Source organism: Lampetra fluviatilis, unplaced genomic scaffold (genome assembly GCF_964198595.1).
Source record: "Lampetra fluviatilis unplaced genomic scaffold, kcLamFluv1.1 SCAFFOLD_262, whole genome shotgun sequence".
NCBI classification, from domain to species: Eukaryota; Metazoa; Chordata; class Hyperoartia; order Petromyzontiformes; family Petromyzontidae; genus Lampetra; species Lampetra fluviatilis.
The window spans coordinates 105,001-119,300 of NW_027620558.1; the positions used below are offsets into that span (position 1 = coordinate 105,001).

The 14,300-nt window shown below is 56.2% G+C and overlaps 1 protein-coding gene across 1 annotated transcript in view; it reads right to left on the reverse strand.

Annotated features, from left to right (window-relative positions):
• The window catches only part of LOC144954062 (lateral signaling target protein 2 homolog), a 63,471-nt gene extending 60,085 nt beyond the window's left edge, over nucleotides 1-3,386 (reverse strand). The window contains 3 exon segments of the mRNA XM_078884638.1: nucleotides 1,334-1,471; nucleotides 2,208-2,348; nucleotides 3,215-3,386. Of these exon segments, the coding sequence (XP_078740764.1) occupies nucleotides 1,334-1,471; nucleotides 2,208-2,348; nucleotides 3,215-3,250 (315 nt within the window). The 5' untranslated portion in view covers nucleotides 3,251-3,386.
• Nucleotides 3,387-14,300: the final 10,914 nt, after the last annotated feature.

Below are 14,300 nucleotides of genomic sequence, written 5' to 3' on the forward strand. Positions count from 1 at the left end.
CTTAGAGCTTAGTCTCACATGGTCCTTGAAGGTGATTGGTCAACACCCGAGACAGCTTTCCTTAGAGCCTAGTCTCACATGGTCCTTGAAGTTGATTGGTCCACACCAGAGACAGCTTTCCTTAGAGCCTAGTCTCACATGGTCCTTGAAGTTGATTGGTCCACACCCGAGACAGCTTTCCTTAGAGCCTAGTCTCACATGGTCCTTGAAACTGATTGGTCAACACCCGAGACAGCTTTCCTTAGAGCCTAGTCTCACATGGTCCTTGAAGTTGATTGGTCCACACCAGAGACAGCTTTCCTTAGAGCCTAGTCTCACATGGTCCTTGAAGTTGATTGGTCAACACCCGAGACAGCTTTCCTTAGAGCCTAGTCTCACATGTCCTTGAAGTTGATTGGTCCACACCAGAGACAGCTTTCCTTAGAGCCTAGTCTCACATGGTCCTTGAAACTGATTGGTCAACACCCGAGACAGCTTTCCTTAGAGCCTAGTCTCACATGGTCCTTGAAGTTGATTGGTCCACACCAGAGACAGCTTTCCTTAGAGCCTAGTCTCACATGGTCCTTGAAGTTGATTGGTCAACACCCGAGACAGCTTTCCTTAGAGCCTAGTCTCACATGTCCTTGAAGTTGATTGGTCCACACCAGAGACAGCTTTCCTTAGAGCCTAGTCTCACATGGTCCTTGAAACTGATTGGTCAACACCCGAGACAGCTTTCCTTAGAGCCTAGTCTCACATGGTCCTTGAAGTTGATTGGTCCACACCAGAGACAGCTTTCCTTAGAGCCTAGTCTCACATGGTCCTTGAAGGTGATTGGTCCACACCAGAGACAGCTTTCCTTAGAGCCTAGTCTCACATGGTCCTTGAAGGTGATTGGTCCACACCAGAGACAGCTTTCCTTAGAGCCTAGTCTCACATGGTCCTTGAAGGTGATTGGTCCACACCAGAGACAGCTTTCCTTAGAGCCTAGTCTCACATGGTCCTTGAAGTTGATTGGTCCACACCAGAGACAGCTTTCCTTAGAGCCTAGTCTCACATGGTCCTTGAAGGTGATTGGTCCACACCAGAGACAGCTTTCCTTAGAGCCTAGTCTCACATGGTGTTGGACCAGATGACGCCAAAAGGCGCACAACTCAAAGACAATGCACCATCAGAGTGTGAGAACTCGGGGTGAAGCATTTACACCATTGGAACCTCATTTGCCAGAAGAAAAAATATGATAATTGTTTTTTTACCCTTTTATCTGGCAACAAAACTGACACATTTTTTACAAGGAGTCATGTTTGTGTATCACCCCCCATCGCCCCCCCCCATCACCCCCCCCCCCTCTCACCTCTGCACCGAACCACAGTTGCCCAGCGAGGCTGTCGTGTCGAATTTCCTCGGGGAACTTTACGCTGAAGTCTCGATTTGCTCGCTCCGTGGGGATGCACGCGTCCATCACCCTCGCCAGGATAGCCAGCACGCGGTCCTGCACCATCATCACCATCATCATCACCATCATCACCATCATCACCATCATCACCACCATCACCACCATCACCACCATCACCACCACCATCACCACCACCATCACCATCACCACCATCACCACCATCACCACCATCACCACCATCACCACCATCACCACCATCACCACCACCACCATCACCACCATCACCACCACTATCATCATCATGTGTGTATGTATCAGTGTGTGTATGTGTCACCTGGCATGCACGCAGCTGGTTGACGAGGAGCATGCACCGCTGTGTGTGTGTGTCTGTGTGTGTGTGTGTGTATGTGTGTGTGTCTGTGTGTGTGTCTGTGTGTGTGTCTGTGTGTGTGTCTGTGTGTGTGTCTGTGTGTGTGTCTGTGTGTGTGTCTGTGTGTGTGTCTGTGTGTGTGTCTGTGTGTGTGTCTGTGTGTGTGTCTGTGTGTGTGTCTGTGTGTGTGTCTGTGTGTGTGTCTGTGTGTGTGTCTGTGTGTGTGTCTGTGTGTGTGTCTGTGTGTGTGTCTGTGTGTGTGTCTGTGTGTGTGTCTGTGTGTGTGTCTGTACCAGTGTATGTATCACTGCACCTGACATGCACGCAGCTGGTTGACGAGCAGCATGCACCGCTGTGTGTGTGTGTGTGTGTATCACTGTGTGTGTGTATCACTGTGTGTGTGTATCAGTGTGTGTGTGTTAGTGTGTATGTATCACTGTGTGTGTGTATCAGTGTATGCACCTGACATGCACGCAGCTGGTTGACGAGCAGCATGCACCGCTGTGGGTCTTTGCGTCCGTCGAAGCTGTCCAGCTCCGCGGCCACCTCGCTCAGCTCCTCGTCGGCGAAGAAGAACTGGGACAGCAGCTGCGGGTCCCCCCTCTACACACAGAGAGACACACAGAGACACAGAGACACACAGAGAGACATAGAGACACATAGAGACTCACAGAGACTCACAGAGACACACAGAGACACACAGAGACACACAGAGACACACAGACCCACAGAGACACACAGACCCACAGAGACACACAGAGACACACAGAGACACACAGACCCATAGAGACACACAGAGACTCATCACTACATAGAGACCCATAGAGACATCACTACATAGAGACACACAGAGACACAGACTCAATATAGAGACACACAGAGACACACAGAGACACACAGAGACACGTAAAGACACAGAGACTCACAGAGACTCACAGAGACTCACAGAGACTCACAGACTCATAACATAGACCCATAGACTTATCACCACCACACAGAGACCCATAGACTCACCACCACCACACAGAGACCCATAGACTCACCACCACCACACAGAGACCCATAGACTCACCACCACCACACAGAGACCCATAGACTCACCACCACTACACAGAGACCCACAGACTCACCACCACCACACAGAGACCCATAGACTCACCACCACCACACAGAGACCCATAGACTCACCACCACACAGAGACTCACAGACTCACCACCACCACGACACAGAGAGACCCACAAAGACTCAGCAGCTGTTGACAATGGAGTATTTTAACGACACAGCAATAAAACAATAAAATGCCTATGGACGCGACACGCCGAGTCGGAGGAGAGGTGAGAGGTTGGCCCGGCGTAGGTAGGCGGGACTTCTAGACAAGACCGAGGATGACCGTAAAACGACTAGGCCCCAACCTCCCCTCCCTCCCTTTCGCCCGCAGCCGCCTCGGCAAAGCGGCTTCGCCTCTCACCCGCGGCTTGTAGAGCCACTTCCTGATGGCGAACATCTTCACGCAGGCGGCGTCCGTCAGCGACTCGGCTCCATTCGCCCCGAATGTCTCCTCAGGGCAGCGGAGCCGACGTGGAAGCAGGATTATTGAAGACTCCACAACTTGAGGCGGCGGTGGTGGTGGTGGTCGAGGGAATCGATTCCTCGAGAATCGTTTTATGTGTTACCCGCGTACGATTCCGCCAGCCGCACGCCGTTGGTGACTACGGGAATCGACGGTTTGAGGGAAGGAATCGAGGGGAGTCGTTGGGGATTTTCCATTGCGGTCGATTCGACTCCACATGAGACGGTGTCAGGTGAGAGGGGCGGGGCATAGTTGGTGGGCGTGGTCTGTGTGTTAGTGGGCGTGGTCTATGTTATCGTGGGCGTGGTCTATGTGGTGGTGGGCGTGGTCTGTGTGCAAGTGCCTTGTGACGTCACCCGCATCCTGTCCACGCCGCTGGCTGTGTGGGGAACGCGAGAAGTCGACCCAGCGACTCCTCGTGAGGGGTGAGGGGTGAGTGTGGGGTGAGTGTGGGGGGTGAGTGGGTGGGTGAGTGGGTGAGTGGGTGGGTGAGTGAGTGGGTGAGTGGGTGGGTGAGTGGGTGGGTGGGTGAGTGAGTGGGTGAGTGGGTGGGTGAGTGAGTGGGTGAGTGAGTGGGTGGGTGGGTGAGTGGGTGGGTGGGTGGGTGAGTGGGTGAGTGAGTGAGTGAGTGGGTGAGTGGGTGGGTGAGTGGGTGAGTGGGTGGGTGAGTGGGTGGGTGGGTGGGTGAGTGGGTGGGTGGGTGAGTGGGTGGGTGGGTGAGTGAGTGAGTGGGTGAGTGGGTGGGTGGGTGGGTGAGTGGGTGAGTGGGTGAGTGGGTGGGTGGGTGGGTGAGTGGGTGGGTGGGTGGGTGAGTGGGTGAGTGGGTGAGTGGGTGGGTGAGTGGGTGGGTGAGTGTGGGGGTGAGTGCGTGGGTGGGTGAGTGAGTGAGTGAGTGGGTGGGTGAGTGGGTGGATGAGTGGGTGAGTGAGTGAGTGGGTGAGTGTGGGGGGTGAGTGTGGGGTGAGGGGTGAGTGTGGGGGGTGAGTGGGTGGGTGAGTGAATGGGTGAATGGGTGAGTGGGTGGGTGAGTGGGTGAGTGAGTGGGTGGGTGGGTGGGTGGGTGAGTGGGTGGGTGGGTGAGTGGGTGGGTGGGTGGGTGAGTGGGTGGGTGAGTGTGGGGGGTGAGTGGGTGGGTGAGTGGGTGGATGAGTGGGTGAGTGAGTGAGTGGGTGAGTGTGGGGGGTGAGTGTGGGGTGAGGGGTGAGTGTGGGGGGTGAGTGGGTGGGTGAGTGAATGGGTGAATGGGTGAGTGGGTGGGTGAGTGGGTGAGTGAGTGGGTGGGTGGGTGGGTGAGTGGGTGGGTGGGTGAGTGGGTGGGTGGGTGGGTGAGTGGGTGGGTGAGTGTGGGGGGTGAGTGGGTGGGTGAGTGGGTGAGTGGGTGGGTGGGTGGGTGAGTGAGTGAGTGAGTGAGTGGGTGGGTGAGTGAGTGAGTGAGTGGGTGGGTGAGTGGATGAGTGGGTGGGTGGGTAGGTGGGTGGGTGAGTGTGTAGGTGTGTGTGTGTAGGTGTGTGAGTGGGTGGGTGAGTGAGTGGGTGAGTGTGTGAGTGTGTGTAGGTGTGTGTGGGTGAGTGGGTGGATGAGTGGGTGGGTGAGTGAGTGGGTGAGTGAGTGGTTGGGTGAGTGAGTGGGTGAGTAGGTGGGTGAGTGTGTGTAGGTGTGTGTGGGTAAGTGGGTGGATGAGTGGGTGGGTGAGTGAGTGGGTGAGTAGGTGGGTGAGTGGGTGTAGGTGTGTGTGGGTGTGTGTGTGTGTGGGTGTGTGTGTGGGTGGGTGGGTGGGTGAGTGAGTGGTTGTGTGAGTGGGTAGGTGAGTGGGTGGGTGAGTGGGTGTGGGTGGGTGGGTGAGTGGGTGAGTGAGTGAGTGAGTGGGTGAGTGAGTGGTGAGTGAGTGAGTGGGTGAGTGAGTGGGTGAGTGGGTGTAGGTGTGTGTGGGTGTGTGTGTGGGTGGGTGGGTGGGTAAGTGGGTGGGTGGGTGAGTGAGTGAGTGGGTGAGTGAGTGGTTGTGTGAGTGGGTAGGTGAGTGAGTGGGTGAGTGAGTGGGTGAGTGAGTGGGTGAGTGAGTGGGTGAGTGAGTGGGTGAGCGAGTGGGTGAGTGAGTGAGTGGGTGAGTGAGTGGTGAGTGAGTGAGTGAGTGGGGGGTGAGTGGGTGGGTGAGTGGGTGGATGAGTGGGTGAGTGAGTGAGTGGGTGAGTGTGGGGGGTGAGTGTGGGGTGAGGGGTGAGTGTGGGGGGTGAGTGGGTGGGTGAGTGAATGGGTAAATGGGTGAGTGGGTGGGTGAGTGGGTGAGTGAGTGGGTGGGTGGGTGGGTGGGTGAGTGGGTGGGTGGGTGAGTGGGTGGGTGGGTGGGTGAGTGGGTGGGTGAGTGTGGGGGGTGAGTGGGTGGGTGAGTGGGTGAGTGGGTGGGTGGGTGGGTGAGTGAGTGAGTGAGTGAGTGGGTGGGTGAGTGAGTGAGTGAGTGGGTGGGTGAGTGGATGAGTGGGTGGGTGGGTAGGTGGGTGGGTGAGTGTGTAGGTGTGTGTGTGTAGGTGTGTGAGTGGGTGGGTGAGTGAGTGGGTGAGTGTAGGTGTGCGTGGGTGAGTGGGTGGATGAGTGGGTGGGTGAGTGAGTGGGTGAGTGTGTGAGTGTGTGTAGGTGTGTGTGGGTGAGTGGGTGGATGAGTGGGTGGGTGAGTGAGTGGGTGAGTGTGTGAGTGTGTGTAGGTGTGTGTGGGTGAGTGGGTGGATGAGTGGGTGGGTGAGTGAGTGGGTGAGTGAGTGGTTGGGTGAGTGAGTGGGTGAGTAGGTGGGTGAGTGTGTGTAGGTGTGTGTGGGTAAGTGGGTGGATGAGTGGGTGGGTGAGTGAGTGGGTGAGTAGGTGGGTGAGTGGGTGTAGGTGTGTGTGGGTGTGTGTGTGGGTGGGTGGGTGGGTGAGTGAGTGGTTGTGTGAGTGGGTGTGGGTGGGTGGGTGGGTGAGTGGGTGGGTGAGTAGGTGGGTGAGTGAGTGAGTGCGTGGGTGGGTGAGTTAGTGGGTGAGTGAGTGAGTGAGTGTAGGTGTGTGTGGATGGGTGTGTGTAGGTGTGTGTGTGGGTGTGCGTGTAGGTGTGTGTAGGTGTGTGTGTGGGTGGGTGAGTGAGTGGGTGAGTGAGTGGGTGAGTGAGTGAGTGGGTGAGTGAGTGGTGAGTGAGTGAGTGGGTGAGTGAGTGGGTGAGTGGGTGTAGGTGTGTGTGGGTGTGTGTGTGGGTGGGTGGGTGGGTAAGTGGGTGGGTGGGTGAGTGAGTGAGTGGGTGAGTGAGTGGTTGTGTGAGTGAGTGGGTGAGTGAGTGGGTGAGTGAGTGGGTGAGTGAGTGGGTGAGCGAGTGGGTGAGTGAGTGAGTGGGTGAGTGAGTGGTGAGTGAGTGAGTGAGTGGGTGAGTGAGTGGTGAGTGAGTGGGTGAGTGAGTGGGTGAGTGAGTGGGTGAGTGAGTAGGTGAGTGAGTGGTGAGTGAGTGGGTGAGTGAGTGGGTGAGTGAGTGGGTGAGTGAGTGGTGAGTGAGTGGGTGAGTGAGTGGGTGAGTGAGTGGGTGAGTGAGTGGGTGAGTGAGTGGGTGAGTGAGTGGTGAGTGAGTGAGTGAGTGGGTGGGTGACTGGGTGTGTTTGTCTACTGGGGGAGACAAAGGCGGCCGGGCGTGGTGGTGGTGCTGGCCACATCACCCTCTCTGTGTGTAGCCACAGTGCCGGTAGCCTTCATAGACGCTGCTGCTACTACTCGCTACTAACACAGCACTTGCCCCTGCAGCCCTGCTAGAGGCTACCTGGGGGAGCTTTGTCTGTGTCTCAGCACTTGCCCCTGCAGCCCTGCTAGAGGCTACCTAAGGGAGCTTTGTCTGTGTGTCAGCACTTGCCCCTACAGCCCTGCTAGAGGCTACCTGGGGGAGCTTTGTCTGTGTCACAGCACTTGCCCCTACAGCCCTGCTAGAGGCTACCTGGGGGAGCTTTGTCTGTGTCTCAGCACTTGCCCCTGCAGCCCGGCTAGAGGCCACCTGGGGGAGCTTTGTCTGTGTGTCAGCACTTGCCCCTACAGCCCTGCTAGAGGCTTCCTGGGGGAGCTTTATCTGTGTCTCAGCACTTGCCCCTACAGCCCTGCTAGAGGCTACCTGGGGAGCTTTATCTGTGTTTCAGCACTTGCCCCTACAGCCCTGCTAGAGGCTACCTGGGGAGCTTTGTCTGTGTATTAGCACTTGCCCCTACAACCCTGCTAGAGGCTACCTGGGGGAGCTTTGTCTGTGTCACAGCACTCGCCCCTACAGCCCGGCTAGAGGCTACCCGGGGGGGCTTTATCTGTGTCTCAGCACTTGCCCCTACAGCCCTGCTAGAGGCTACCTGGGGGAGCTTTGTCTGTGTCTCAGCACTTGCCCCTGCAGCCCTGCTAGATGCTACCTGGGGAGCTTTGTCTGTGTATCAGCACTTGCCCCTACAACCCTGCTAGAGGCTACCTGGGGGAGCTTTGTCTGTTTCACAGCACTTGCCCCTACAGCCCGGCTAGAGGCTACCCGGGGGGGCTTTATCTGTGTCTCAGCACTTGCCCCTACAGCCCTGCTAGAGGCCACCTGGGGGAGCTTTGTCTGTGTGTCAGCACTTGCCCCTACAGCTCTGCTAGAGGCTACCTGGGGGAACTTTGTCTGTGTCCCAACACTTGCCCTTGCAGCCCTGCTAGAGGCTACCCGGGGGGGCTTTGTCTGTGTCACAGCACTTGCCCCTACAGCCCTGCTAGAGGCTACCTGGGGGAGCTTTGTCTGTGTCTCAGCACTTGCCCCTGCAGCCCTGCTAGAGGCCACCTGGGGGAGCTTTGTCTGTGTGTCAGCACTTGCCCCTGCAGCCCTGCTAGAGGCTACCTGGGGAGCTTTGTCTGTGTCTCAGCACTTGCCCCTGCAGCCCTGCTAGAGGCCACCTGGGGGAGCTTTGTCTGTGTGTCAGCACTTGCCCCTGCAGCCCTGCTAGAGGCTACCTGGGGAGCTTTGTCTGTGTCTCAGCACTTGCCCCTACAGCCTTGCTAGAGGCTACCTGGGGGAGCTTTGTCTGTGTTTCAGCACTTGCCCCTACAGCCCTGCTAGAGGCTACCTGGGGGAGCTTTATCTGTGTCACAGCACTTGCCCCTACAGCTCTGCTAGAGGCTACCTGGGGAGCTTTGTCTCTGTCGCTAGGAGTGGCTGCTTTAACTTTGTTTGTGAGGAGCGGTGGCGCAGTGGTTAGCACCCTGCAGGTAGAGATACACCACCAACACCACCACAATCACCACCACAACCACCACCACCACAACCACAACCACCACAACCACCACAACCACCAACACCACCACCACAACACCACCAGCTGTGGTATCATCATCAGCATCATCATCAGCAGCAGGGGTCGACTCAGCAAGCGGTCCCTGGGGGTACGAACCTCCCTCTAGATCGACTCAGCCTCAAGTGAGTACCTGCCATGTAGTGTGGTGGTGGTGGTAGTGGTGGTAGTGGTGGTGGTGGTAGTGGTGGTGGTGTAGTGGTGGTGGTGTTGTGGTGGTGGTGGTAGTGGTGGTGGTGGTGTAGTGGTGGTAGTGGTGGTGGTGTAGTGGTGGTGGTGTAGTGGTGGCAGTGGTGGTGTAGTGGTGGTGGTGTAGTGTGGTGGTGGTGGTGGTGTAGTGGTGGTAGTGGTGGTGGTGTAGTGGTGGTGGTGTAGTGGTGGTGGTGTAGTGGTGGCAGTGGTGGTGTAGTGGTGGTGGTGTAGTGTGGTGGTGGTGTAGTGGTGGTAGTGGTGGTGGTGTAGTGGTGGTGGTGTAGTGGTGGCAGTGGTGGTGTAGTGGTGGTGGTGTAGTGTGGTGGTGGTGGTAGTGGTGGTGGTAGTGGTGGTGGTGTAGTGGTGGTGGTGTAGTGGTGGCAGTGGTGGTGTAGTGGTGGTGGTGTAGTGTGGTGGTGGTGGTAGTGGTGGTGGTAGTGGTGGTGGTGTAGTGGTGGTGGTGTAGTGGTGGCAGTGGTGGTGTAGTGGTGGTGGTGTAGTGTGGTGGTGGTGGTAGTGGTGGTGGTGTGGTGTAGTGGTGTTGTGGTGGTGGTGGTCTGTGTGTGCGTATGTGTGGGTGGGTGTGTTTGTGTGACACTGTCTGTGTGGGTATGTGTGTGCGTGTGTCTGTGCGTGTGTCTGTGTGTGTCTGTGTGTGTGTGTCTGTGTGTGTCTGTGTGTGTGTCTGCGTATGTGTCTGTGTGTATGTGTGTCTCTGTGTGTCTATGTGTGTGTCAGTGTGTGTCTATGTGTGCCTGTGTGTGTCTGTATGTCTGTGTGTGTGTCTGTGTGTGTATATGTGTGTCTGCGTGTGTGTCTGTGTGTTTCTGTGTGTGTGTCTATGTGTGTGTGTGTCAGTGTGTGTCTGTGTGTGTGTATGTGTGTGTGTTTGTGCATCTGCGCTGTTTGCGAACTGCACTTTGCCCCAACAGGCTGTGTGGAGCTTACCTGGGGGTCTTTGTCTTTAGTTGTGAGTTAGTCCAGAGTGAGGATCACTGTTGATTGAGATAGCGTGGGTGAGTGGGTGGGTGAGTGGTGTGATTTAGATAGTGAGTGTGTCACTGTGTGTGTCACTGTGTGTCTGTCTGTGTGTCACTGTGTGTCTGTCTGTGTGTCACTGTGTGTGTCAATGTGTGTCTGTCTGTGTGTCACTGTGTGTGTCACTGTGTGCCTGTCTGTGTGTCACTGTGTCACTGTGTGACTGTGTCTGTGTGTGTTTGTGTCACTATGTGTGTGTGTCACTGTGTGTGTCTATGTGTGTGGCTGTGTGTGTGTCACTGTGTGTGTGGCTGGGTCATGTAGCCCGCATGCCCAGCCACCGCATGCCCAAGCAGCTTCTGTTCTGCCAAATAGCGGGGGCGAAACGGGCACGGCACGGATGGAGTGATGGGTGAGTGGGTGGGTGGGTGAGTGAGTGGGTGGGTGGGTGAGTGGGTGGGTGAGTGGGTGGGTGGGTGGGTGAGTGGGTGGGTGAGTGGGTGGGTGGATGAGTGAGTGGGTGGGTGGGTGAGTGGGTGATTGGGTGAGTGAGTGGGTGAGTGAGTGAGTGAGTGGGTGAGTGAGTAGGTGAGTAGGTGGGTGAGTGGGTGAGTGGGTGGGTGAGTGGGTGGGTGAGTGAGTGAGTGGGTGAGTGAGTAGGTGAGTGGGTGGGTGAGTGGGTGAGTGGGTGGGTGAGTGGGTGGGTGAGTGAGTGGGTGAGTGGGTGGGTGAGTGGGTGGGTGGGTGAGTGGGTGAGTGGGTGGGTGAGTGGGTGAGTGGGTGAGTGGGTGAGTGGGTGGGTGAGTGGGTGGGTGAGTGAGTGAGTGGGTGAGTGAGTAGGTGAGTGGGTGGGTGAGTGGGTGAGTGGGTGGGTGAGTGAGTGGGTGAGTGGGTGAGTGGGTGGGTGAGTGGGTGGGTGAGTGAGTGGGTGAGTGGGTGGGTGAGTGGGTGGGTGGGTGAGTGGGTGAGTGGGTGAGTGAGTAGGTGAGTGGGTGGGTGAGTGGGTGAGTGGGTGGGTGAGTGAGTGGGTGGGTGAGTGGGTGAGTGGGTGGGTGGGTGAGTGGGTGAGTGGGTGAGTGAGTAGGTGAGTGGGTGGGTGAGTGGGTGAGTGGGTGGGTGAGTGAGTGGGTGAGTGAGTAGGTGAGTGGGTGGGTGAGTGGGTGAGTGGGTGGGTGAGTGAGTGGGTGGGTGAGTGGGTGAGTGGGTGGGTGAGTGAGTGGGTGAATGGGTGGGTGAGTGGGTGGGTGGGTGAGTGGGTGAGGGGGTGGGTGAGTGGGTGGGTGAGTGAGTGGGTGAGTGGGTTGGTGAGTGGGTGGGTGGGTGAGTGGGTGAGTGGGTGGGTGAGTGGTTGTGTGTATGCTCGTGCTGCACTTGCCCCTGCAGCCCTGCTAGAGGCTACCTGGGGGAGCTTTGTCTGTGTCTCAACCACTTGCCCCTACAGCCTCCTGCTAGAGGCTACCTGGGGGAGCTTTGTCTGTGTCTCAACACTTGCCCCTAAAGCCTCCTGCTAGAGGCTACCTGGGGGAGCTTTGTCTGTGTCTCAACACTTGCCCCTAAAGCCTCCTGCTAGAGGCTACCTGGGGGAGCTTTGTCTGTGTCTCAACACTTGCCCCTACAGCCTCCTGCTAGAGGCTACCTGGGGGAGCTTTGTCTGTGTCTCAACCACTTGCCCCTACAGCCTCCTGCTAGAGGCTACCTGGGGGAGCTTTGTCTGTGTCTCAACACTTGCCCCTACAGCCCTGCTAGAGGCTACCTGGGGGAGCTTTGTCTGTGTCTCAACCACTTGCCCCTACAGCCTCCTGCTAGAGGCTACCTGGGGGAGCTTTGTCTGTGTCTCAACACTTGCCCCTAAAGCCTCCTGCTAGAGGCTACCTGGGGGAGCTTTGTCTGTGTCTCAACACTTGCCCCTACAGCCTCCTGCTAGAGGCTACCTAGGGTAGCTTTGTCTGTGTCTCAACACTTGCCCCTGCAGCCTCCTGCTAGATGCTACCTGGGGGAGCTTTGTCTATGTCTCAACACTTGCCCCTACAGCCTCCTGCTAGAGGCTACCTGGGGGAGCTTTGTCTGTGTCTCAGCACTTGCTCCTACAGCCCTGCTAGAGGCTACCTGGGGGAGCTTTGTCTGTGTCTCAGCACTTGCCCCTACAGCCCTGCTAGAGGCTACCTGGGGTAGCTTTGTCTGTGTCTCAGCACTTGCCCTTACAGCCCTGCTAGAAGCTACCTGGGGGAGCTTTGTCTGTGTCTCAGCACTTGCCCCTACAGCCTCCTGCTAGAGGCTACCTGGGGGATCTTTGTCTGTGTCTCAGCACTTGCCCCTACAGCCCTACTAGAGGCTACCTGGGGGAGCTTTGTCTGTGTCTCAGCACTTGCCCCTACAGCCCTGCTAGAGGCTACCTGGGGGAGCTTTGTCTGTGTCTCAGAACTTGCCCCTACAGCCCTGCTAGAGGCTACCTGGGGGAGCTTTGTCTGTGTCTCAGCACTTGCCCCTACAGCCCTGCTAGAGGCTACCTGGGGGAGCTTTGTCTGTGCCTCAGCACTTTTCCCTACATCCCTGCTAGAGGCCACCTGGGAGAGCTTTGTCTGTGTCTCAGCACTTGCCCCTACAGCCCTGCTAGAGGCTACCTGGGGGAGCTTCGTCAGTGTCTCAGAACTTGCCCCTACAGCCCTGCTAGAGGCTACCTGGGGGAGCTTCGTCTGTGTCTCAGCACTTGCCCCTACAGCCCTGCTAGAGGCTACCTGGGGGAGCTTTGTCTGTGTCTCAGCACTTGCCCCTACAGCCCTGCTAGAGGCTACCTGGGGGAGCTTTGTCTGTGTCTCAGCACTTGCCCCTACAGCCCTGCTAGAGGCTACCTGGGGGAGCTTTGTCTGTGTCTCAGCACTTGCCCTTACAGCCCTGCTAGAAGCTACCTGGGGGAGCTTTGTCTGTGTCTCAGCACTTGCCCCTACATCCCTGCTAGAGGCTACCTGGGGGAGCTGTACCTCTAGCTGTGTGTTCAGCACTGTTGCTGGGGGGGAGGGGGTGTTGGTCACGTGTTGATTATTGATGGGGGCGTTGATTGGCTTGGCCAGACTCTGTCGTCACGCGATGACGTCATCGCGTTACATCATCATGCCGATGACGTCATCGCGATGATGATGTCATGATCTGGCTGTCGCCTGATCAAACTGGTTGTTATTTCTGGCGAAACTTCGTAACTCAGATTGTAAATGTCGTGGCCTGTTTTTTGTACCCTTCTATCTGGCAACAAAACTGACACTTTTTCTTACAAGGAGTCATGTTTGCATAGACCACAATACCTGCAGCCATAATGCAAACAAAACACACAACTCTGATAATGTATGTGCACTGTCCTTGAAGTTGATTGGTCCACACCAGAGACAGCTTTCCTTAGAGCCAAGTCTCACATGGTCCTTGAAGTTGATTGGTCCACACCAGAGACAGCTTTCCTTAGAGCCTAGTCTCACATGGTCCTTGAAGTTGATTGGTCCACACCAGAGACAGCTTTCCTTAGAGCCTAGTCTCACATGGTCCTTGAAGTTGATTGGTCCACACCAGAGACAGCTTTCCTTAGAGCCTAGTCTCACATGGTCCTTGAAGTTGATTGGTCCACACCCGAGACAGCTTTCCTTAGAGCCTAGTCTCACATGGTCCTTGAAGTTGATTGGTCCACACCAGAGACAGCTTTCCTTAGAGCCTAGTCTCACATGGTCCTTGAAGTTGATTGGTCCACACCAGAGACAGCTTTCCTTAGAGCCTAGTCTCACATGGTCCTTGAAGTTGATTGGTCCACACCAGAGACAGCTTTCCTTAGAGCCTAGTCTCACATGGTCCTTGAAGTTGATTGGTCCACACCAGAGACAGCTTTCCTTAGAGCCTAGTATCACATGGTCCTTGAAGGTGATTGGTCCACACCCGAGACAGCTTTCCTTAGAGCCTAGTCTCACATGGTCCTTGAAGTTGATTGGTCCACACCCGAGACAGCTTTCCTTAGAGCCTAGTCTCACATGGTCCTTGAAGTTGATTGGTCCACACCAGAGACAGCTTTCCTTAGAGCCTAGTCTCACATGGTCCTTGAAGTTGATTGGTCCACACCAGAGACAGCTTTCCTTAGAGCCTAGTCTCACATGGTCCTTGAAGGTGATTGGTCCACACCCGAGACAGCTTTCCTTAGAGCCTAGTCTCACATGGTCCTTGAAGTTGATTGGTCCACACCCGAGACAGCTTTCTTTAGAGCCTAGTCTCACATGGTCCTTGAAGTTGATTGGTCCACACCAGAGACAGCTTTCCTTAGAGCCTAGTCTCACATGGTCCTTGAAGTTGATTGGTCCACACCAGAGACAGCTTTCCTTAGAGCCTAGTCTCACATGGTCCTTGAAGGTGATTGGTCCACACCCGAGACAGCTTTCCTTATAGCCTAGTCTCACATGGTCCTTGAAGTTGATTGGTCCACACCCGAGACAGCTTTCCTTAGAGCCTAGTCTCACATGGTCCTTGAAGTTGATTGGTCCACACCCGAG